Consider the following 24,914-nt stretch of genomic DNA (forward strand, 5'->3'; position numbering starts at 1 on the left):
TCTGCAAGCTTCACTATGACATGGTCATTTTACTCAAGCCCTGATTCAAACCAGGTGCTCATTCTGGTGGCATGTTTTTTGTTACTTTGCCACTTAAGGGATTCCAGTACACATTTGACTGGTTGAGAGGTATGATTTAATTCTGCTTCAGATGCTGCTGTGAGATACTGAATCCAGATGGCATGTGAGGCAGTCTGAGACTGAGCTTGATTATGTGTGAATGGTAGTTGCATCAGAGCAGGAAGCGGGGCGGGAGACCCTTTTAGAACACTGTTTAGAAATGTTTCAAGATGAGATGATTTGCTTAAATTTGTTTCATATTATCTTAATATTTCCAGAGTAATTAGGTATACTGGGATGTACATGATATCTCATTTTTCTGATTTGAATATGAGCATTGGTAATGGTATAAAGCTTCAGCTTGAACAAGTTTCACAATATTTAGTGTATAAGTTTAGCATGTACAGATTCATTATAAAGTTGACAGGCCATAATGTACATGTATGAAGGTGATTGGGCTTAAATGCTGTCTGTAACGTTACTGAATGAACATAGTCTGGCATTGTTGGCAGCTAGACTACAATCATACCTTCCTGAAGTCTGTACTACTGTAATCTTATTTGGTCATGCAAACTCAGGCCATTCGGTGTAACGTTTGAGAAGTTTGTGGGGCTTTGGTGTCTTGATCTTAGTCAACTTTCTTATGATGAATTATGCCAGAAGTAAAATATTGCATCCCAAAATGTACAGGTTAATAATGGATGGACAGAGCTGCAGATAACTTTTTGGGTCATTGAGTTATGTACTGGCTTGTGTTCATCTTAATTGGGTATCCTAATTTTACATTGAGTATTACTCATATAACCAAATAAATTGTACCCTCCTCACTCGAAGTCAATAGGGTATTTTGCCATTTTTTCATTAATTGTAAAAATATATTAAAGTTTAAATGTTAGTGTTTGTTATTTATATATGTGGAATGATAAGAAAGACTGCAAGTTGCCAAGTTTATGTGCTGAAATAGAACCTCTCAGTATATCTCAGTTATTTTATCTATCCACCGGTACCTAGATAAGATTTGACATTTTTGTGTGTATGCATGTAAGATCACATTTATTGAGTACATTGTACTTACAAAAATTCAAGCGTACTTAAGTTGTACGCAATATACTTAATAAGAATTGAGTTTTCACATAAACAATTACGTAATTTACGCAGATACGCAGCTTATCTGTACCTCTGGATGGAGATACTAATTACCATTTTTCCAGGTGGACAGAAGACTGAATGTTGGAATGATTGACACTGATTACATTGATACACACGTGTTAGATGTATCTTATATTTCTGTTCTCATTAGACATACAGTCAGTGTTCAGACAGTGCATGTCAGATTTTCTTTTTCTCATCGCAACATAGTGTTAGATATAGCTGATATTTCTGTTCTGATGAGACATGCAATCAATGATTAGACATACAACTAATGTCCAGACAATCTATTTGATAGTAAAATGGAAGTCCCCTATCTATAGAAAGCATAAGGTGTTAATAAAAGTGCCGCTCTGGCCTCTCCATTTAAATACATTTGGCCCCTCAAAATTTAGAACCAAGATTCTGCAGGAATTTTGAAAGTGTAGATCAGGGTTAGTAATTGGTTAAATACTGTAAGCATGAAGTGATGGCTATTTTGTTTTGAATTAATTAAAGAAAACTTTGAAAGATGTATATTTTTTGTGTTAAACAGCTGTGTGCTAATTGAGTCTGTTCCACTTAAATGTTTTTTGTTGATAGCTGTATGTGTAAACATTCTTACACATGTCAACCATAAGTCAACTATTTTTAAACAGGAACCATCTGATGTTCATCAGCTGTCATTTCACTGTAGCATTAAAACAATAGTGTATAGAATTACAAAGTCTCTTTGGATGGTATATAGTGTAGTGCTGTTCTCTTTTTCCTAATTAGCACCTCAACAAACCTTCCAGCATGTAGTGTTAAACAGTGGAGTCAACAACTTAATGGAGCATATGCAGCATGAAGGGGTGTAATAAACATTCTTGTTCCAGTGCCTGTTTATGGACACCAGAGAGTACTTAATGAAGACTATATTATGAATTATTCAAAGACGAAGGAGAGGCAGTCCGTTATATAGTAATTACATTGATTTTTCTCTTGATGTAGATCAACAGCCACAGCAGACGAACCAAAGTGTCAAGACTACAACTTCACTAAAACAGTTGTCAGGAAGGCAGCATTGGGAGACCGCCAGTTGTCAGGATAATACTTTCTAGTCAAGTCAGCAGTTGCCTATGGGTTGGAGAATAGCACTCGGCTCATTTTCTGTAAGTTGATTTAACACACTCACAATGATTTAATGCCATGTTGAGTCTTTGGTTTTATATAATGATGCATGTAAAGATGCTTTTTGGTTTAATATGACATTTTTGTTCAGATAAAAAGCTGTTTTATTTTCAGGCACTGCCTCTATTGACAATAGGAATTGGATTATCACAAAACATGGATGTTCTGTACTAATGATATTTAATCTTGAAGTATTTAAAGAAAGGTCATTTAATTATTATGGACAATTTTAAACTTCGTTTTGATAGCATGTTTTCGCTTTTAATATTTCATTATCAAGTTTGGATGAATGTGTTAAACCTATTCCTTTTCTTTGTTGGAAGGAATAATCAGATTTGTTGGAACACTACTGAACATACAAAGCTGAAAATGACAATCTATGGTTCTGGTTCATTACTTAATCATGTTGTTATCTGATTTCTAAATCATTGTAAAGGGAAAATTGTCTGTCTCAGCTAATCAATATTTTGATAAGTTGAGTCAGTGTAAGTAGCTTGAAGCCAATTAGCTGTGTAAAGATCTATTGCTTGCCATGCAAAGAATATGCCGTTTGAGACAAACATAATCTATCATTGTATCGCAGTAGCTCAAGTATATCTGATGTTGTTTTTTTGTGTGTGTCTTTTTGGCTCTGGTACATGATTTCTCACCTGCAGTTGAAATATGTGTACTTGATGTTACATTTTTTAGCAAAGAAAATGAAAAATAGAAACTGAAGAATTCACTGAAAGTCTGCTTCCAGATTATAATGATCACTGGTTAACTGTTATGTCATCCAGAACAGATTAATTCTAAGAACATTGTTTGACACTGACCAAGATTTGTCTGTGGTCCACAGGTGAAGTACACTGAAATATCTACTGGTAGTGTTGGATCAAAACTTTGTCAATACAATTATGTTAGATAATGTGACCACCATTTGTTTGATCTTACTTGTACTTCAAAAAAAATAACACAGACCAGCTGACCAGTGCAGAAGATGAAAACTTTTCCTGCAGACAATTTTTGAAAAATGATTTTTATGATAAATATTGTAAAAGTATCACATGAGGGGTACATGTGATTTACAGCACTTGTTTTTGGCTCATGGTATAAAATCCAACAAGGACACATAAAACCACTTATACAGCACAAAATATACCTCAGAACAAATTTATGTTGCCAACATGTGTCAATTTGCCATTGTAAAAGAATTCAAACATAGAAAACAACAGCTATTTGATAGAGCTGAGGTTAACTTGTGTTGTGTCTCATGACTATTGACTTAAATAGAACATGCATTTTTTGTTTCGTACTGGTAGAAATTCTCTGTGAGAAATCCATGTGCAGCCTGTTCTGTTTGTAAAGGGGTATAAGGTATTTATTCTCCCACACAGAAATGCAGAAATGTCTTTCCCTAACAGGCAGGATACATAGTATTTTAAAGATTACATCAACCAGTCATTTCTCACTATTCTGACTTGGAAGTAAGATAATTAATTACATGATTAAACATTTAGAAATTCAGTTTATTCCTCTGATTTTTAGTTTTACATCATTTTAAGGTGTGTATACCTCACTATAACACTGCAGCTCTCTGGGCAGAGTGCTGATTTTGTAGGGGGAAGAATGTATAGTGAAAATCTTCCATGTTTATGCAAGGGTTAGGCTAGGAATTTTCTTTGTAATGAAGTGTCTTCAGTTTTGGCACTTGTTGGTCACTAGGGATATGTCATATGAATTTCTGCAAACCTTCTTCTCGTTCTCAGCAAATGGGAAGCCTTCTTAGAAATGGCATGAGAGGAAAAATAGGAATTTGAGGTCTATCCTTTCCTTTAGACTGTTCTCTTGAGGGGCTGTTATTTGTGCTTGGTCTGGGTTTCATTATATTAATTTGCAATTGTTAGCCTCATTCAATAAAACAAATGGCCAATAAGGCTGGGAAGGCTCAAACAAGTAGTATTGCCTATACCAGATATTGATCCGGGGGAGTAGCATTGAGACTTGCGTCAGTCAGTGCTGGTGGTGCTCAGAGTGGCTGCCTTTCACTTGCCACCAGATTACATCTCACTGGGCTCAGTTTAATAGTATTGCTTCTCTTGTGTTGCTGTAAGTATCAACCATTTTACCATAGCTTCTCCACAGAAATCCATAATCTAGGTGTCATTCTTAGTAGGAAAGGCGCTTAGAACCAATGCTTAATGGCTTCGGCGCCATTTTTTGTAAAGGACGGTGATGTTCTTTCAAGGTTTTACACAGATTACAGTCTTGTTATATTTGAACATGATCAATGACATGGCAAAGCTTTTAATAGAGTATCCTTAGCTAGAGTTGTGAATATCAATAGCGATACCATGTTGTTGGAATTCACAAAAAGCTGGAATCAATGGACTTTTACTGATGCATGCTGCTGCATTCCATAGTGTGTTTTACCAGGTAGAGTCATGTGTAATTGCATGCATACGTAAAGTAAGTTGGATGTAGTTTACTGAATGGAATCAGAACCTTGATATTAGATTCTGCTGAAGGGAGTGATCATGAATTTTGTGGAAACGTAGTCGAAGTGTTTATGGTTATGTAAATACGACTCCACGTATGCATAATGGTAGCTGTGCACTGGGATCTTCATGGCGGTGCATATTGAACTTGAGTACTATGGTTGTTACAACTGTATTGGGAAATGTCATATGGATGCATTGTATGTAGGAAAGGATTTTATTGCAGCAACCAATCGACCTTCGAATATGTTCAGCGATTTTGCAGACTGGGGTGACATTTGTTTTGTTTATGTAGATTTTATGCAGATTAGGGTATTGTCCATAAAATCTTGTTGGTCGTTGTGGATCTGAGTTGTTGGATTCACACAGGTAGATCAATAGTGTTGAAGCATCTCTGCTCAGTAGTGTGTCATAGCAGTGCTAGATGTTGGGTAAGATTTGAGGTTTTCTTGAAAATTTGACTTACAATCCCTTATTAAATCCAGCTGTTGCAGCAACCACTGAACATGACTTGGTTTATGTTTGTGTAGTGTAGATGAAAACGCTAAATGATATGGAAATGACACAAGTATTGTCAAATTTGAATAACACTGATGACACATTCTAACAAACAACCACTGTAGTTTCAAATGGTTCACACAAGGTAGGCCAAGAAGATACTGACAGTAACTATTCAGCACTAACTGCTTATGTCGCTCACCTGGGACTGGCTGAAGTTTCTGTTTGAATATATTTGAAATCTTTCAGTAACAACGGAGTAGTTTAGTAAGTATTGTGTAATATCTAGAGTGTATTGCAGAGCATCGTGTGAGGTTTCATGTAGCGATACATTACTGTGTTTACTCCTGTTTTGGCACCACTGACTGATAACCCTGTAACCTTTACCATAGTCATGAACAGAAAGTAACATTCAGCCTTCACAAACCAGCCAAACTGTCTTAATCACGTTCAGTCATCAGTGGTAAAAGTCAAGAGTTTTGGTTGTCTTTGGTGGGGTATTTCGATCTATGGACCCATAATCTTTTAATTAATAATAGTAGGATTAAATGAAGGATACCTTGACTTTCACTGGCAATTTCAAACACTGAAACATTACATTAGATGTTTAACTAAGTCAAATGTAAATATTTGCTTCAATGTTTGATTTGGGCTAGTTGTGCAGACATGTATTCACACATGCTCTGTTATTGAATTTGCTCATGTTTAGTCATTAATACACTGTTCATGATTTTCAGACAGGTTATTGACATATTCATTCCCTACATTGAACAGCAGCTGCATCTGTGCAGGAAACAACTCAGTGTTACTTTCACTACAATTGAGTCAAGAATTTCTGCTTTAGGCTGGCATATTTGTAATGTCTAAGGAAAGATTATTATATAGGGAGTGGCATTATGCATTATGTTAAATTATTTTAGCCCTGATATGTTTTATTTTTTACAATCTTAATATGTTCTGAGAATAAATATATGTCTTTACAGAGCAATCAGCAATGAGACGAGGTATGCCACCAGGGCCTCGACCACGTCACATGGGACCCCGCCTACCTCCACATGGAATGCCACGAATGATGGGACCTCGCGGACCAGGCCCAAGACCCATGGGACCAAGACCTATGGGGCCCCGTCCATTTGGTCCATGTCCTCCAGGGATGGGTCCAAGGCCAATGATGAGACCCCCACTTAAACCTGCAATCACTAAACTTGGTGGAAAGCCACCCGCATCTAAGCATGAAGGTAAAGTGAAAATTCAAAACTTACTTACTTTGTCTGAAGGGAGGAATATTATCATCCCTTTTTGTGAGATGTTTATTACATACTTGTATTATGGTATGTAGGCCAAGTATATGCTTTTGCACCAAATGGACACCTATTGGTGTTCAGAGCGAGAGGCATTACTTCTTTTGAGATGAAACAAGGTTGATTTCATCAGTTATGTTAAAATAAATCTGCTAATTATGGAACTGGCAATTTAGTGTGTTTTTGATATGTTGCACATATGGTGGTTCATAAGTGTCACAGTGAGTGGAATCTGGATGTTTGTATAATAGAATTTTCAACTGTTTGCTTTGAAGCCAGTCATATTGGTTGTCCAGATTCCTATCATAGTGACCTTCTGATCTTACTTTATGACCTTGACCCAGTTTGTTGGCTTGTGACATACTGGTGTCAGTGATCAATGCTGGAATAATAAAGTAACAAGACTCAATTTGGAAATATGGACTTGCATCCCTTCAAGGAGTACTCAATATCAAAGGCATCTTTACATTTGGGTCTGTAAGGAATTTGAAAATAGCTTTTCAATGCTCACCCGTCTGAATTTGAAAGTGTCTCCAAAGTGTCTTATGGTATCAAATCAGTGGCAATAGGGATGTCATATTTCGGACATAGTCTTGATACTTGTTAAACAGTTTCGGTGCTGACCCGAGTGTGGCCATTAATCCCTATAGTCTTATCTGCACTGGTAATGCTGCTATGTCGCACCTTCTTTATGATGCATTTCACCTAGTCTTACAGGGAAAGTCAACCTCAATAACCAGTCTTGTTTATTTCTTTATAGAAGTATTTTTGGTATCGATGGACTATTTATCCAACAAGGGTACTATCCACTAAGGACTCGAAAATACCATGAATGAAGATCTGTTTGGTATCGTTTCACACACTATTACTATTTGAGGATATTTCCAGTCAGGTATTGGTATATCAAGGAATATGGTTAGCTGTAACCCAGTAACTTGTAAATACATCATGCAAAAAAATCTAGTTAACACGGTTTCATCGATCAGTTCCGCCCAATATTTGTTTAAGGAAATGAACTTTGGATATTGGTGTAGTTATTTAAATTTAGTCGTTTCCTCCATTAGCGATAATGGTAGAACTGACTCAAATGATTTTTATGTTGTAACATTAAAACGTTGTTAGAATCAATAAATCACTAGATCGGGCATCAGACATAACACATTGTGCATTGTTCAAATGCAATGCTATTTGATGATTGGCTTTTGCTTTTTTGTAACATTTTCGGAATTTACATTTTATCTCTCAGTGTAATTACTTTAATCTATTTGATGAATAAATATTGAAAAATATCCAAATTTTTAGAATATAAATATTTTAAGTTTACATATTTGAAAAATGTGAAGGATATTTTATGTTTTTTTTCTCCTAGGTTCACATTTAATAGCAATGGAATCAATGGGTAAGAATGCTCCTCATAAATGTTCAGCTCCTTTGCTGTATATATTCCTATAGACAGCCGTGGATGTTACACTTTGTATCAGACCCGAGTAATAGCGGTGCGTGAATATCGGTCATAACTTATCCCTTTGTATGTTAAAGGTATTGAACTGGATGCACCAACATAAGGTAAAGTATAGTTATTTGTATGGTGCAAACTGTGTGTGCCATTTATATTCTATAGCTGTGCATTTATTACTAAGGACTGGATGGACTCTCCATGTCTCTACCACAGTAAATGCTTCCTATATGGGCCACTGGCCTTGTCCTCCCCTGATATATCAAACAGACAGTCTAATTACTACTAATACCAATTTCTAGTTCTTGCACTTTGATGCAATATAGAAATCTGCCCTTTAGCTCAGTGCTGAAAATAACATGAATTTATGAAAATGATGAAATATTCCATATTGAGTGAAACTGTATCATTATTCCTACGACATGGTGTAACGAGTAAAGAAAACCCTTTAAGTCAGACTTAATGCTATGTAATAAAGTTATACTATGGTAAAGGTATAACAAGTCTGCAAGAACGTTTGTTAGTTGGTCATTTGTTTAAGGCCGTATTTGTTGTGTATGGTGGTCACAATTGGCGACAATTTTAACCCATTTTAAGCATATTGGTAGCGTACAATGATGCTTGCATGGGTTTGGGGTCAATATATTACATGATGCATGCTGTGTTTACTTGATAAAGATTAGAAAGATTTTCAACATTGTTGACAAACTGGGTCACATGCTGTTCCAACTTCATTACAAATGCAGAAAGAGTTAATGATGTGATGTATAATTCATTTTGAACTATTTTCAGGTTTTCGATTTCACAAGTGATTAAATTTCAAACCCTAATGGTTGGGGAGGGCATGTGAAATGTTTTTTAGTTTTTATTCGGTTGATGCCATCAGTAACAATTTCTGCAGTTTAACATGTTTGTGTTTCATGTTAGGCTTGATAATCAAGCAAATAGCACAATATTTTGCCAGTTTCATTCTTGCAGATGTGCAATTTCTGACATGTTTTTTCTTAGAAAATGTGAAATAAATTGTATGTTTAGTTGTGTAGAATCCATTGTTAATCATATTCATATCAACTATGGAGCAACATACTTCTTTGTGTTTGAATGTCTGAATGTTACAAAGTTAATTAAGCTTTAAGCTGTACGCTCATAAAGCGTAGCAGAGCTGGTGCTGAGAATTCTGATGAAGTGTGTAAAGCTTCATGAGAATCAATATCTCTTTACGAGGTTGATGTGAAACTTCAACAGAACTTAATTTTGAAGTATTCAGACAAATATGACGACTCAATGAGGTGGTGCACCATGTTTCTGTAAAGAAAATCAATTGAATTATCTTTTATGGGAATGTGTGATATCATTCTGTCTTTAGTGTGGCTTCTATCAGTACCCTTAAGTATTTTCAGTATCAGACTGGATTTAAAAACTAATACAAATGGGAGTCTGAAACCCAATCGTATTTTTTTAAAGTTTAACATGTGTTTTCATAGTCCGGTGTCTGTATTGTGATAAGACTGGTTGAAGATGTGTTTTATCACATTGTTTAAAACCTACATGCTGTCCATTCTTTCAGAAATTGTCAATAATAGCATTTCTTTGAGGTAAGCACTGTATGGGTTGAGTTTAAGTTACATTTGGGGATTAGTTTATACCTTGGTGTGTACAAGCTTGAGTTATACACATTCCAAATAGACTGGCCATCAACTCGAGTATGCACTAACTCAGTTGCTTAAAGGATATCTTAAAAGGTTAATATTAAAGGTTTACCATTTAAAAGTATTTCTATTATATACATGTATATGTAAGGAAATAATAACCAACTGGATTGAGTAATGACTTAAGGCAGACTCAGTCTCTCTGATTATTGCTACTCTAAACCTCTTATAAGGCTTTGTTCTAGTTCATCTAAAATGCATCCCACAAATAAATGTTTAGATATTTAATAATTAAGCTTTCATATATGTGGTTTGTCATGTTGTGCTGATAGTTGCATGTGTGTTAACAATTTAGATCACAAAATCAGTTGTTAGATTGGGTTTGGCTGTAATTGTCAATTGTTGAAGAACCACTTTGAATTCATTCACTTTCCTCTTTCTTCTGTATAGTCCAAACTTTGCAATAATTGAGAATGTCTAAATGGAAAGGTTTATGTCTACCGAATGGATGGACCTTCCAGAAACCCCTAAGAGTCACACTGTACATATAAACCATGATAACTGAGTACAAGTTATGGAACTGAGAAATTGCCTAAGACTTTTTCGTCATATACTAATAAACAGGATATAATTTCAAAACATGCTCTACATCAGTTGTAAATTAAGTACATGAAACTATATCAGTGAAGCTTTAAACATGCAACCTAGGATATTAGTTCTACTTTGAAAATACCTTCACTTAATTCTTGTTTTGTAATTTTAATACTAGAGGAATTTTTGTTTATTTTAAAATCATTCAAGACTAAACGTCGGCTTCAAACATATAAAAGAATCAGTATATATGTATTTCTGCCCATCATCTTGACACCTGAATTTTATGCTAATTCTTGAAATGAATTCGAAGATTTTACCGATCTCAAGCTTTCACATATGATAATAGTAGAAAACTATCCAGGACTTGGTTCACTCTAACCATGTGGATAGTGGGATATGAAGCAACATGTTGGTTTGTTTACTGGAAACCTTCCGATGACACATCTTTGCTTATATCCTCTTCTGAACCAGGTTGAACGTTTGTACATCTGTCAGCTGATCTGCAGTCCCTAACACCAGGTTTTGGCCTTGTTTATCTTTGTTTATGTTGGAGACAGATTGTTAACCCTCTCTCTATCAGTCCGTATGTCCATATCTCATACGTACCTACGTATGCTGCTCGCTCGCTAGCTATCTCGCCACTAACCTGCGCCACCAAGTGCAGACACGGCACAGCTTTATGTGTATTGCCATGCTCAGTCCAGCATTGTACACAAACACATATTGACAAGTATTTTGAATCATTTTTCAAATAATTGCAAAGTTGATTTAGACCAAGATTTTAAGCCATATCTGTATGTTTAGTATGTTAGAAGTATTCCCATGAACTTAATCAAGTAAATTCTACTTCATACATGTGTATGGATCTGTTAAGCTCTAAAGACCTTTGGCAAAGCAACAAAATGGCAAATTGTACATGATTACATGAGGATCTTGTCACTCATTCAGTGTAAATAAATCGTGATTGGTGGGGGATTATACAAATGTAAATTTTCAGCTCTTGTTCAGAAAAATATATTTTGGCTTCTCTCTTCCAATGAAATGGTCACAAATAAAGTTGAAAAACTGATATATTCCCCAAGGCATGCCATGAAATGCAAAAATATTGAATTAAATTGTATTAGCACATATTGGCTTTAACAAACTTATCACTCTTTCAGGCAAAGTTGACTAACAACTGTTACCCTATGTTTTTAGTCTGATAGATATCCCAAACGGTGAAGTTGGAGATAGTGAAGCTAGTATTACCAAACATGTTACCAACAGCCACTGTATATGGTCTGGGACTGTGGGGTAGGCCTGTTACTGGGTTTGTTCATCACACTGACACCCTGGGTTCAATTCTCCTCTTAGGTTCAGCGTGTGAAGCCTTGTTGTCCCTTAACATGATATGGCTGAAGCTGCCTTAAACCAATTTGTGCAGTCACACACATCAATGTAAACTAAGTATTTTTGCAAAATGACAAGATCACTTGTAATGAGGTACTTAATTCAACTGTTATGGTGTCCTGTTAGAGTGCTATGCTGGACTGAGAGTGGAACATCCTCAAAGGAGTTCTGTGCAATGTCCAGAATGTAGTGGAATAGTCAATATGAATGCATATATCCATTGTGTGTAACTTCATGGCTGTGTATACAGTTTGCAACAAGATATGATGTCCCATCAATCAATCTGATTGTGGTGATTATTCTGAAATATTATATATTCACTTATTTTGTTATTTTCTTATCCTGTCATGGAGTCCTGCTTTCTGTATTATTGATCCATCCCTTCCCCCACACACAGTGCATTTATCTACACGATGTAACCTGGTCACTTTGTTTCACTGTTTATGTTGTCGGCATTAATTCATTCCTAGATTTGTATGAGAGGCTGTGATACTAACAAGTTTCTTGCATGATAGTTTATTATAGTCTACTAAAAATACAAGATTGATATTTTCACTTCATCGTGTTTGCTGAAGGGATGTATAAAGTATTGTCTCCATTTTCATGTCATATTAAGAAAACTGAAATTTACATTTACATTTGATAAAAATCCAGTGTAGTGTTACTTTTTTCATGATAAAATATATATTATCTTTACTTTCACATAAAAAACGTTAGAAGCACTAAAAGTTTTACTAAAGAGTTTTTAGAAGCACTTTAATAAACAGTAGATGTCAGTGTATCATAATCTTTACTCATTTTATATGTTATATAAGAGTTATATAGCTCTTTTAATATGCAGTCATAGACTGATAATGCAAGTCAACAAACACTTCGCACATTTGACGTGCAAAGCTTATTCTTGCATGTAAATAGATAGGGTTTGTCTCATATTGTCCATTAGTTAATATTATATTGTTGGTATTTACATGATCAAAGATAATAAAAGAACTTTTGATTGCTGATAAGTAGATGCTATTCTGTGGCATCACTTGGAATTATAATTGGCTCTATATATGTTGTGGAAATGCCAATGTCTTCAAGCTACATTGGACTCCAAACACACTATGATGCATGAAGTTTGTTTGGTTTCAGTTTTATTTCCCCTTTGCATCAGCACAAATAGTGATACTGTAAATCACGTGTTCCTACACACCATGTTTTTCTCTTATGAATTTGAAGTTTACCCAACATTTCTTTTGATTATTTGATAATATTAACACTAGTTGTTGCTGCAGTATGATGCTAAGTTCATAGAGACCAAAGTGAATTGGATTGCAGTGTGATCAATACATGTAGGAGTGTTGTCCCTATTTTTGTATTGATTAAGGAAACTGTTCTCAGCATTTTGTCAGTTGCCAGAAAATGTATGTACATGTATTTTCTTTTTTATCCGAATACCATTAACCCTTTCAAAGACATCATCTCCTTTCAGCTCTGGTGAGGTGATTTGGAGATGTTTATGTTTTGTTTTGCGTGTTCCTATTTTGCTTATTTGATTCATACAGACTCTACTTTGTTTGTTTGCATGTCATCATAATCATTGTACGATGGTCGCATCATTGTCATTGTGTATCATACCATTGTCATTCTGATGTCTGTTTTACGAAATACTGGTATTATTAGTGGTAGGAAAATTGAACTTGCATACAGTTTCAAGACAAAACTTGAAACATTTTGGTAACCTCAACAACTTCCTCTTTGAATAATCCTATAACTGTATTTGGGGTAAGAATGTTTGTAAAACAGACGTGACTTCATGACCTAAAATCTCATCTTTTTTGCAGTTGATTTGTTTTATGCACATTTATACCTTTTGAAAATACATCTCTCAGTGGTGATTCTCCACCCTATGGGTTTGAGTGAAAGCTTGTTTTGTTGACCTATTCACACTAGTGCAGTTTCCTCATCCTTTGTCTAACATACCCACCTACATCAACCATGAGGTCATATGTATACATATATATTTACTTCCATGTGGCACACTAGCCTAGGTGCTTGTTTGCATGACGTAGTGTTGTTGGGTATCTAGACGGTTTCAAGCTGCTATTCTTGCTATGTAGATGTAATCTGCCTAAGATAAAAGTGACAGTATTATGAAAACAAATCATGGTGTTACTAATTGTATTAGCTATTCATAAATATAATTCTTCCTTGTGTTTTTTTCTTTTATTGGCACTCTTCAGTCGCAATATATTGTTGTTGATGTGAGAGCTCTGCAAATTTTGTTTAAACCATTTGGGTGGTTTTTTTTCCCCATTAAACAAAAGTTCCAACATTGTTTTAAACATGAATTTTCCCCCCTTTGTTTTGATTTAATACTTACTAACACTTTTCATCTTATATCTACCACAGATGTGCCTAAGTATTGAATATTATTGGTATAGTCTGTTTGATGGTGGTTCAGATAATTCTCTCATGAGGAAAAAGTATTGAAAATTACATAATTATATTGGTCTATGATAACTCAAGTTTTGTTATTATTTCTTGCTGTTATTTTAATTGCTGAATAAAAGCATCAGTTTACTGTCATTGCTTTATTTTGAGGGACATTTTCGATGTGATGATGGCACTGACAATAGATTCATTATTCTCACAATTACCTCAAAAGATTCTGAATAAACTTGGGAAACGACATGTATTGCTTTTCCTGAACCTGAGTTTACGTTATAATATTTCTTATAAGAGAGGGTATGGTAGATACATTTATTGAAGATTTGGAGTCATATTTGATGCACTGCAAGGTGATTGCAGATGGCTTTACCTTCGTTGGTAATTCCAGGTATTGAGAATTGGATTGTTGTCAATCAAAGTGTTTGAAGTGTGGCTTTTAACCTGAAACCCAAGTAATGAAAACAGTGTGCAATTCAGGATTAGATAATGATGGATATGTCATCTTGAATAAGATTGCATGAAAGGTTTAAGACTATGGCAGAATTTGACATGAGTATGTATCAAATCATAACACATTATCTTATTCTGAGCGGGATAAATAGTTTTTGCTGTCAGTTTTGAATTCACTGAGATCAAGTAATGAAATCATGAAAAAACAAACACTTAGGAATTAGAAATATACGAATTATGCATGTATTAAAGTGTTTGGTTACATGTTTTGTCAAATGTGCTGCTTATTTAATTCACCTTTGCACTGTGAATTTATGAGTGGGATTAAACATCGTATTGATGTTTGCAATGGTTGGCATTTATCATGCTTGGTTAAATTGATCTCCTTCTACTGGCTAACCCTGTACATAGCAAGTGTATTAACACTGACACAGCTTTCTTGTATGATAGCAAACTCTGCTGTTACTTGCATGGTTTCATTCAGTAAATGTTGTCATAGTTGGTCATGTTTATGGAACAGGTGTAAAAGTTCTCGTAATTTTGTCACATACTAATCAGGAAGCTACAAGTATTAATCCTGTTGATTAATGAGTTTTAAAATATTGAAAGAATTTATGCTCATTGACACCTGAAGATGATTTGAGTAGTGAAACCTTATTCAACTATGATGACATTGTTACTAGAACAAGAGTTGAAGTTTGTCATAACTGTTTGATTAATACCATAACATCTGTAAGAACTTGATCTGTTTTGTGGATTGGAGTTATGGAATACTTTCATCTCCAGTAGAAATGGAAAGTCTTTGTAATCAACCTCTGTCTTGTGAAGGTAACCTGCTTTTTGCTGTAATGAAGTCCTGATGGTGTAGTTGCCAAATACTCAACTATAGGTTGTCACTGCACTCTTGTACCCCTCAGTATGACATTCACACGTTCACTCAATATCTCTTGTTCCGCTATGGTTTTGTCATATACTGATTTTGTGGTGAATGGGATTCTTTTCTATTAAAGTATCACAGATATTTCATATTGAGAGATATAGTTCACACTTGCAAGTAATGAGTCGTTAAATCAATTATTTCCATAAACACTGGGTTTATGTCTAAAAAATCATCAGTATATCATGAACAAGTTACATATATCTTCAGTGTTTCAACTTTCTTGATAAACCCTAGTTGTCTACATGATTTTGGAATGTAATGCTTTCAGCTTTTGCATTTATGATGTCTTTAAGTGATAGACTATTGTATGAGTAAGACGTGTTAGCTCCTCATCTGTTGTATGTATGTTGTTGGCTTGTGTACTGTGCCAAACAATTGGTATTATCATACACATTTAGTTACACTTACCAGGAAGTTAACTTCAAAATGAACTTTGTTTTCACTCGAAATCAGTGGCAGTAATCATGTTTAGTTATATCATGTATTTGTCAAAGATGAATCAAAAGAAATTATTAAATAGATCCATGCCATTATCCTTCAGTAGGATTTTTATTCGAAGACCATGCATGATATCTATTATAGTTGTATCATACATGAACAGTTGACAGAGATCATTACTATGTAATGGATGGATTCCAGCACCTGCATTGGAAACATATTAATTATTGAAAACCTGTATGATCACAATAACATGCTACTTGTTAACAGAAATAATGTGGCTCCTTTCATTGTTCGTGAAAGAATATGATCTTTAAACATGTGTCCTTTCAACCCAGATGTTACGTTTGAATTCTGTTGGGTATGTCTGAATAGCTGTGGGTGTCTATGAGGACAGCTGAAAGGGTTTTACCCTGTCCAGTGCATGTTCTGCTTTCCTTCAAGTGATGATGGTTTACTTACAGAGTTTCACCACCTTTCAGATCAGACGAGACCTATGTGAGTTAGCTTGGAAATACCTACCTCCGAGTTTATATACATATCACTGACCTCTTGTAGAGCAGGTTCTCTGAAGCCACTGCCGACTAGCTCTCTGGCATGTTTTACATGATCACAGCACTGCTCCCAGCTCCCATGCACTGTCACTAGGAACGTTTTTCATGTTGATGAATAGCCAAATATTGTGGATCTTCTAGAGAGGGTTCCTTCTATTGGCTCCTTAAACTTTTTGTTCAGAAATTAAGTATTAATAATTGTTTTAAATGTGACACAATCCTCCTAAATTTGTTAGTGATACATGAGAGTTTTTTAAGAAGGAAATGACAAGAACTAGTCGCTTGTATGCAGAGGCTAGTCAGCAACCATTCAGAGTGATCTGTGACAGCGTCCATTGTTCGTCTGTCTGCCTATGCATCCCTTATTTGTATAAAGGTGATACTGACAGTAGCGAGTGACCTTTGTTCACTTTGCATGACCTTGCCCTTCAAGCTGCATCAGAGCATTTGTTCTTCTGATGAATGTCTTGATTTCTTTCTACCTGCATCTGTCAATAATGTTAACATCATCAGCTTGCCCCAGATACACAGGGATTTGACATAGCAGTGTTCATGTCAGATCCTGTTCTGTCACACATTTTAGTGTTCTCACCAACCACTTCCATGGCAACAAATGTAGTATTTGTTGAGGAAATAGATCTGAAATATGTTATTTGATTAATCTGTGGTGCGGTTACAATTTCTCTCTCTTCCTGTATGTTCTAGGTTGAAAAATGTAAAAACCTGTGGAAAAATTTAATGTACTTTGTTTGGACTTAATCACACATTAGAATGGTCTTTACAATTTCATAATCCTGGGCATTTTTATCAAAAGAAAAGGAAATGAATGTTTGAGATGGAACATTCAGTCTGAAAAAAATCAATTTCCTTTATTATGAAATAACATTCGGCTTCAGATGTTTTACCTCTTGTCAGTCTTTCGACTAAACAGTCTTTTTGAAATTGCCTGGAACATACAACCCCCTCTCCCACCTGATGTCCTACTGTACCTACTCTAACTGCATGTGTTGGCTTCTTTGCTTCCTCATCTGTGTGAGTAGATTGGGTTGTTTTTACAGAACATTGCTACTGGCGGTTTGTGAGTGTTTGACTGCTGTAGATAGTCTTGTGACCTACTAAATGGGGACAGCACCGTGAGGGATGGGCGATGAGGGGGTGGGGTGGGTGTGAACAGGACAAGCATGTGCTCCTTCACTTGGCCTCTGCAGATGTGTGTCAGCCTGCCTGTACGTGTTTGGTGGCTGTCAGATAGGTATGGTACATCTCAGGGGCAAACTTGCCCCTACCAGGTAGAGATGGACGACAAACTTACTTCTTTTACAATGTTTCAGATTCTAAACCTGAGCTGCCAAAGGGAGCTGTTAAAAAGTCTGAAGATGGAGCTCTGCCGCCTGCCACTGAGAAAACAGAACAAGAGAACAAGGTAAGGGTCTCATGCATTAAAGCCATTTTTATTCTTCAGATGAGTACTGTATGTGCAGCCCAAGCTTAAGTGTCCCCAACTAGACTTGAATAGAATAATGCCAAATGGGGTTCTAGGCTCACTGAATAAAACATGCTTGCATAAAGCACATGTGTTTTGGTCCAAAGTTAGGTTAAAGTATAACACAAATCTTATATTGAATCCCACATGTATCCTGATAATGATGATTGTACAATAATCAATAACCTATTTCACCATTCCAGGGTTGAATACTGAACCCTCCAAAAATTGATTGACAACCTTGAAGGCACATTTTCACACATTTTCGACAATATTTTGGCCTATATTATATACTTTGAGGCATATGCACTCACTTTAGCTTCCTATTGATGCAATAAAAGACTTATTATCCCGACTTGCCTGAAAGAGATAATTGAAACTTCAAGGCGAACAGCTTCCAAATAGAGAATACTTGCCATGTATGGAATGTAAACAATTGCTCCATACATCAAAAACTATTGCACAGTGTGTTGTCAGTGTTTGCCGAACTGGTTTCAACCACAGGTTGAGTTATAGGATATTCGTAAAGAGTGCTCCAAGGGACATAACTCTATAATATGTTCGGCTGATAGAGGGCGCGAGAGTCGATTGAATTTAACATTGTATTAATTGGAATAGATTATATGGTAGCTTCCCTTAGGGCTGATAGTATTATTGAGAGAAATGCATGATTTATTTTTAGAGAAGTGTGGTGTGAAATAGTGCCTGTCAAATAGCCATAAAGTTGGTGACTAATGTTTTTCTTGAACCATGTAATATAGATGGATAGTATTCTGAAGAAATGTTTTGAACCCATACAGACAATCTTTTGCAGTCTATGAGATATTCCCCCTACAGGATACGTATATGTACATAGTCAAATTTGATGGTCTTACACTGGAGACTGGCACCATTCTTAATAGTTGACATGTTATTGACAGGCTCCTGGAATTAAGGAAGATGCTGGTGATGATAAGGCAGGTGCTGGTGATGCAGGAGCAGCTGTAGATGCAGCCCAAAAGGATGGGAAGGGAAGCACACCAGGAAAGACTGCAGCTCTCGGCAAGGTCAAGAAGGTGGCTGCCAAGCCCCCCAAACTACGAACTGGACCAGTAACTAGATCTGCTAAGGTGAGTTAGTAGATTGATCTTATGGAGTATGTATATGCCCACAATAAACACAGAGTTCACAGTTACTTAGGTGTAGGTTCCAATCATCCATAATCTGGATAAAAGTGCAAATTCTCAATGTGAAAATCATAGTTTTTAAAGGAAAAAAGTCTTGGTGGTATTTTTCTGTGCAAATTTGGGTTTTGGAAAAACTGAAAAATTGAAAGAAGATGGACATTATTAGATTTTTTCTCTGTATATATATAAACCTGCGGCATATGTGTCTAAAACGTTTTGGCTTGAGTTTGTAAAACTTGGAAAGGAATACAGTTTTCAGTAATAAAGTGACCCTTACTTCTAGGTAAGTATTTTTGAAATGTTTGATTTGTTACTGTTTAACAGACGATTATGCAGATGACTGACAAGCATAAACAGTTCTTTTCAGACTGAGATTACTTAAGAAATGACTGCTAACAAGGATGTGAAATACTCCCTTGATAATGAACATGAAAGGAATCAGAATAATTTATACAAAATTCATAAGAATATAACAAATTTGTTGTTCTCCAAAGTGTCCTTAAAAGTCACATTTTACCACTCCATTTCTCAGTAAAAGGAAATGAAAGCGTTACAACACCTATTTTTAGTAAATGTCAACAGCTAATTTGTACTTTAAGTGAATGTCCTGTTTGAAATTATTACCAAATATGAAATGATTTAATCTCTCCCCAAATTAATGTAATTGTCAGCAGTCATTCAAAGGTATATGAATGACCATCACAATATCGTATGACACACTTCTGCTGACTCCTGGTCATGCAACATTTTATTTTCCTTTCCTTTCTTTCAGCGTAAGTCAGCCTGTCAAATGTAATGTTACGATTCAAACCTTGATTTCTATCAGTTTATGTAGTCTGTCTTTGTGTGTGTTCAGACAGTAATAGGGTATTCCATTTTACCCATCACATTTGATATTACATTCAGCGCCTAGTAACCATGGTAACCAGATATATTCCAGTATGACTCCTCATCTGCACTTGCAACGTTAATACATGATCATAATCAGTTTGTAAGCTAAATATCAGTACTTTTTATCCAAGAAGAAAGCAATCTTTCAGTATTTTCGCTGGCATTAGGACTGCAGTTCACTTTCAATATGCATACTTTGGGGGATGTGCAACATGCACAGAACAGTATTTTGTCCATTATGTATATCATTGTGGTCTTTCTTCACATATTAAAAACAAATACTGCTTTCCTAACTATTGTGTATGCTTATAAAAACTTTCACTCTTTTCTACATTTGGACCTGTATTATAATGCAATCTTCTGTGATATTCAGTATTAGTAATACATGGAAATGTGAGATTTTTGTGATTTAATAGAACAATGGTATTAACCCTTCACATTCTGAAATGGATTGTTCAGTTAAATGTTTCACACGGAAACTTTAGAAGAAGAAACAGAACAAAAACTAACTGGAAGATATTGTGCATTCCCTAAAGTGTGTATATGTTTGGCTTATATTGGTATGCCTGGGTTTGCTATGTTGTATTGTTGGATTATGCCCATTCTAATGTGCACTCTAACTTGTAGTTAGCTCTCTCCCGTTCTATACTAGCGTAGTGTAGACTACACACTGATTTGCCCCGTCACAGGTTTACCCATAGCACTTGTGTTACAAATATTGGCTATTTTCTACTATGAAGGGTTGGTCGCATGGGTCACTCACTTGTGACGTATCTGTGGCAGAGTGAATGTGTGCATCCGGCGCAAGCTGTTTAGACAAGATCTATATGATAATATTTGTAGGGATGTGGTTGCATGTCATATTATTGTCATTATTTATAGGGATTTGAAGAAAGTCCAAAGAGCATTGTGATTTTGACTGCTAATTTTCTAGTGGAATCAATATCTGTAGAAAGTTTGAAATTTCACTGTACAAGACTAACGGTACATGGTCATTTTCTTGTATGACCAGAATAGTTTGATGCATGAAAACATCAGTTTTGGGTTTTTGTTTATTGAAGAAATTGGGACATAATTGATCATATTGATCTCACTTTAGCTTACTGATCAGAGATCAACTGAGCTATAAAGTGATATGCCTACTGTCTCCTGTCTTAACATGCATGGTTCTTGATGGTAAGTGCAACTGAATTTGATGCATTTTCACTTGGAAACAGATAGGCACTGGACAAGACATGGCATTCAGTCTCAGTATGAAAGATACTGCTCGATATGAACTCAGTTCAGTTAGATGATCTTTTTATTAATTTCTTCAAGGTCAAGGTCAAATGATCATTGGCAAAACAAGGTCTATGACAGTGACTATTGTTCATCAATTTGATCAGCCAACTGGAATAGATTTAACAGGTTACAAAGCATCACATGATTGGTCAGATTGAGTATTACGATAAGTCACATTGCTTTGCTTTGCTGAGAAAATCATGTACCCAGCTGTAACTTAGATATCTAGTTCACATGCTGGAAACGCAATCATTCTCTTCAGGTTAATGCACTCCTTTCTAATGATGATTATCATAAAGACACATTTACGATCTGTTGGGATTTAGGTCAAGAAGAGAATTAGAAGTTGTAGAATGTTTCTGCTTGTATTACCCAAATGATGTAGCTTGTTGAACTTGGAGAAGTAGGCATGTGTTGGTCGAAAACAAGGATGGAGGACTAGAAACATCAGCATCATCTTGATGTTTGTTGCATCGTGTCTGGTATCATTTGCACGGCTCTTCATAAGGTATTTTTATTCACATGAACTGTGTATTTTTTTAAATAAATATCATTCAAATGTGCAAAAGTAGAAATCGTAAAATACCTACCTCACTTTTCAATTTGTCTGTAAGAGGAAATTATTTCAAAGGAATCAAGGATGTCGGGTTGTATAGTAGATGGAGGATATTTAGCTCATTACTCAATATACCCTAGCTCTTCACCTATACAATGTATGAAACTCTTCTGATCACCTGCGCTGTGCTATAGCTGGAATGTCTCCAGCATCAAACCAATTTCATTTCTGTAGCATCTCACAGGATGTGTTCCTTGTTTGTGAATAAGCTTTGAACACTGGTTGAAGTGATGCCTCTCGCTGTTTAGGGATAAAGATAGATTATCAATATAAATTTTATTTATTCTTATTGTAGAACCAGAAAAGACGCAACTGATGTTCATTTTCTTGATCTCAGAATTCAATCATGCTTTCTCTTAGAGAGGCAAGTCAGTGGATTGGTTGGTCAGTGACGTGTATGCCATCCTACCTGGATGTTGCTCATCAATCACTGGTTGTCTAATCTTGATCATTGTTTATAGGCTGCCATCATAAAGCTGGAATATTGCTGATTGAGGCACTAAAACATTCTAAATACTCGTTAATGTTTCTTGCAAATTATTTGAATACATATTAGCACAGTTATGGGCTGTTGCTATTCTCACTTCATGGAAACTAGTACCTAGTGTCTGTTACTCTAGCTTTTCTAAAGACCATTCAGTACTTCTTCATGAATCTGCAGAAAATGTTCCAAGAGGCAAGATAAAGCAAAGAAAGTGTTACCAATGACAATGGTGTGTGTACCTCAATCCTCAATATTTCCCCTTGCTGATGCTTTCATTCATTAAATTCAGAGTAACGTCAGTTTTCTTTGATTTGTTTTTTTTTTATTAGTTTATTTAATCCAGTTACCCTGTTTATATATGATTTGTTCCGTTAATGTGAACTTGGGTATTTTTCCTCAGTAAAAATAGCCTTGAATTGAATTGAATGGGCTAAAAATAATTTATTGATTTCATGGAACAAAACCTCTTTTGTAGACATGTTCTAAGCAATGCAAAACTTTCCATGCTTAGCTTTCACCATCTGATAATAAGAGTGTTTGAGTTTACTAAACTTCTTGTGCTCCAATATCTTCAGTGAAAAACTTGCAGATAGGGAGTGATACTGTTATTGACAAAATTTGTGCTCTCCAAGGATAACACTTGCACCCCCCAAGATCCCCTAAACTGCATTACTTTCTTATGCTGATTCCTGTTCTTGACTTGTTATATGTCAATCCATTTTGATGCTGGTATTCATTGTAACGGTAACTAAACATGCTTTCTACTTGATAAGTTTGGAATATGTGATCTGTATTCCATTATGTATTGATAACAAAAGTTGGAACTGCTGTTACATGTTTGCAATGTTCTATTGATCCAGTGAATTAATAACTGCTGTTCCTGTGTAGCCTCTCGGGCATTAATTTTGTCGATTATGGTACTCTCTTGGATGTGCAGCTGTTCTGTTTGTGTATTTTGAGGTTGCCAAAAGCATTCATATTAGGGATAGCTTATTTATGCTTAGATCTGTAAACTAAGAATGTGTGATGATTTGAGCAAAATCAAAGTAGTAACATGATACAGTTTGAGAGAGAACAACAACATGGCATGATGTGTCCTCCCATATATATGTATATATGCAAGCTGTGCTGTAAAAGATTTAAACTGTGTGGTTCAGGTCAACACTGTCAGTGTGGCTTGTTATTGGGCTGGGCTTGGGAAAACATATTGTTTGCATGGTTTTTGTATCATTTGGTTGGTACCCCCTCTGCATGAATGTATTTTAATTGAAAATTATTCTTTTTATTAATATGTACCTGTTTAACCATTTAACCCATGGGGGGAAATGCCCTTTTTCTACTGTACTAACACTGGTTCATTCTTAAGAATTCACCTTCAGCTGTGTGTTTATAGAAATGAAACATTTAGCGTTTGTGGTGATCAAATCAAAATTGAACAGTGGACTCAGCAACACAATGAGCTTTCATTTCAAACTTTCCACAATAACAATATTAATAGTTCTGTTGAAATTGCTTGCTTTATATTGTTTGAAAATTTTAATATGTTAAAAAGCTGATATGCAAATGAGCTGTAAAAACATATTCTAGTTGCAATTATTTGAACCAAATTAGTGACTGCACACTGAGATTGTACTGTGTTATGGTATGTATTATGTGTTTTTTTGTCAGAATAACCACTTTCCTTACCTTGCTTAATCTTTTAATGTGTGTTAAATAGAAAGCTACAAGTAAAAGCTTAATTAAAGTATGAGCTTTTAACAAATTCTCATAAGTTGCAGTCTGTATATATAATGCTGATATTTTCTTTTCAAAACAACAGTAAGAAATTTCACATTTTAACCAGTTAATTAATGTTGCCTTGACAATATTGTGGTGTGGACATTTTTTTCTATTTTAATCTTGAAGACTTGCTCAGTGCTCCGTATTTTAGCATGGATGTTCGATCTTCAGATTTGCTTTCAGTATAGATCTGAATACACATTTTACCAGTGTGATCAATCTCAGGACTTTTCAAATAGTTTTGACCAAAATATGACTTCCTCACCGTGGGCAGATAATTGTCAATAACAAATTACATACATTTGTGGTTAACTTTTAAAATCATTGCCCAGTGACAGTGGAAATACCATAATAGATACTGTTTAAGAAGTCCTGTACTCTCACCCCTTGTGTAAGGCTAACACATAGTTGTATGAGTGCTGACATATCAACATTGCACTTCACGATAGTTGTCATTATATCAAATTTTGGATGATCCAGAACTACATTAATCTGCACTTTCAAGGTTACATTACCTTATAAAGTAACTGTTTCACCATGAAAAAAAAAATCAGGTATCATAGATCCTTTTCAAAGATTCTATGGAGAAGTGATTTTGATGAGAAAAGCTTTGAGAAACATGAAATGGTCATCCAAGGTTTTGTATAATGGCAGCATTATTCCAGATTAATCTT

General features: G+C 35.4%; 1 protein-coding gene across 1 annotated transcript in view; it reads left to right on the forward strand.

The window, feature by feature from the left end:
• Positions 1 to 24,914, forward strand: part of LOC124262666 (G patch domain-containing protein 8-like) — a 52,703-nt gene that overhangs the window by 19,266 nt on the left and 8,523 nt on the right. Inside the window, 4 exon segments of the mRNA XM_046697174.1 lie at positions 2,182 to 2,342; positions 6,320 to 6,574; positions 17,872 to 17,963; positions 18,944 to 19,132. Of these exon segments, the coding sequence (XP_046553130.1) occupies positions 6,331 to 6,574; positions 17,872 to 17,963; positions 18,944 to 19,132 (525 nt within the window). The 5' untranslated portion in view covers positions 2,182 to 2,342; positions 6,320 to 6,330.

The sequence above is a fragment of the Haliotis rubra genome, unplaced genomic scaffold, assembly GCF_003918875.1.
Source record: "Haliotis rubra isolate DU_JTF1 unplaced genomic scaffold, ASM391887v1 Scf85, whole genome shotgun sequence".
NCBI lineage: Eukaryota > Metazoa > Mollusca > Gastropoda > Lepetellida > Haliotidae > Haliotis > Haliotis rubra.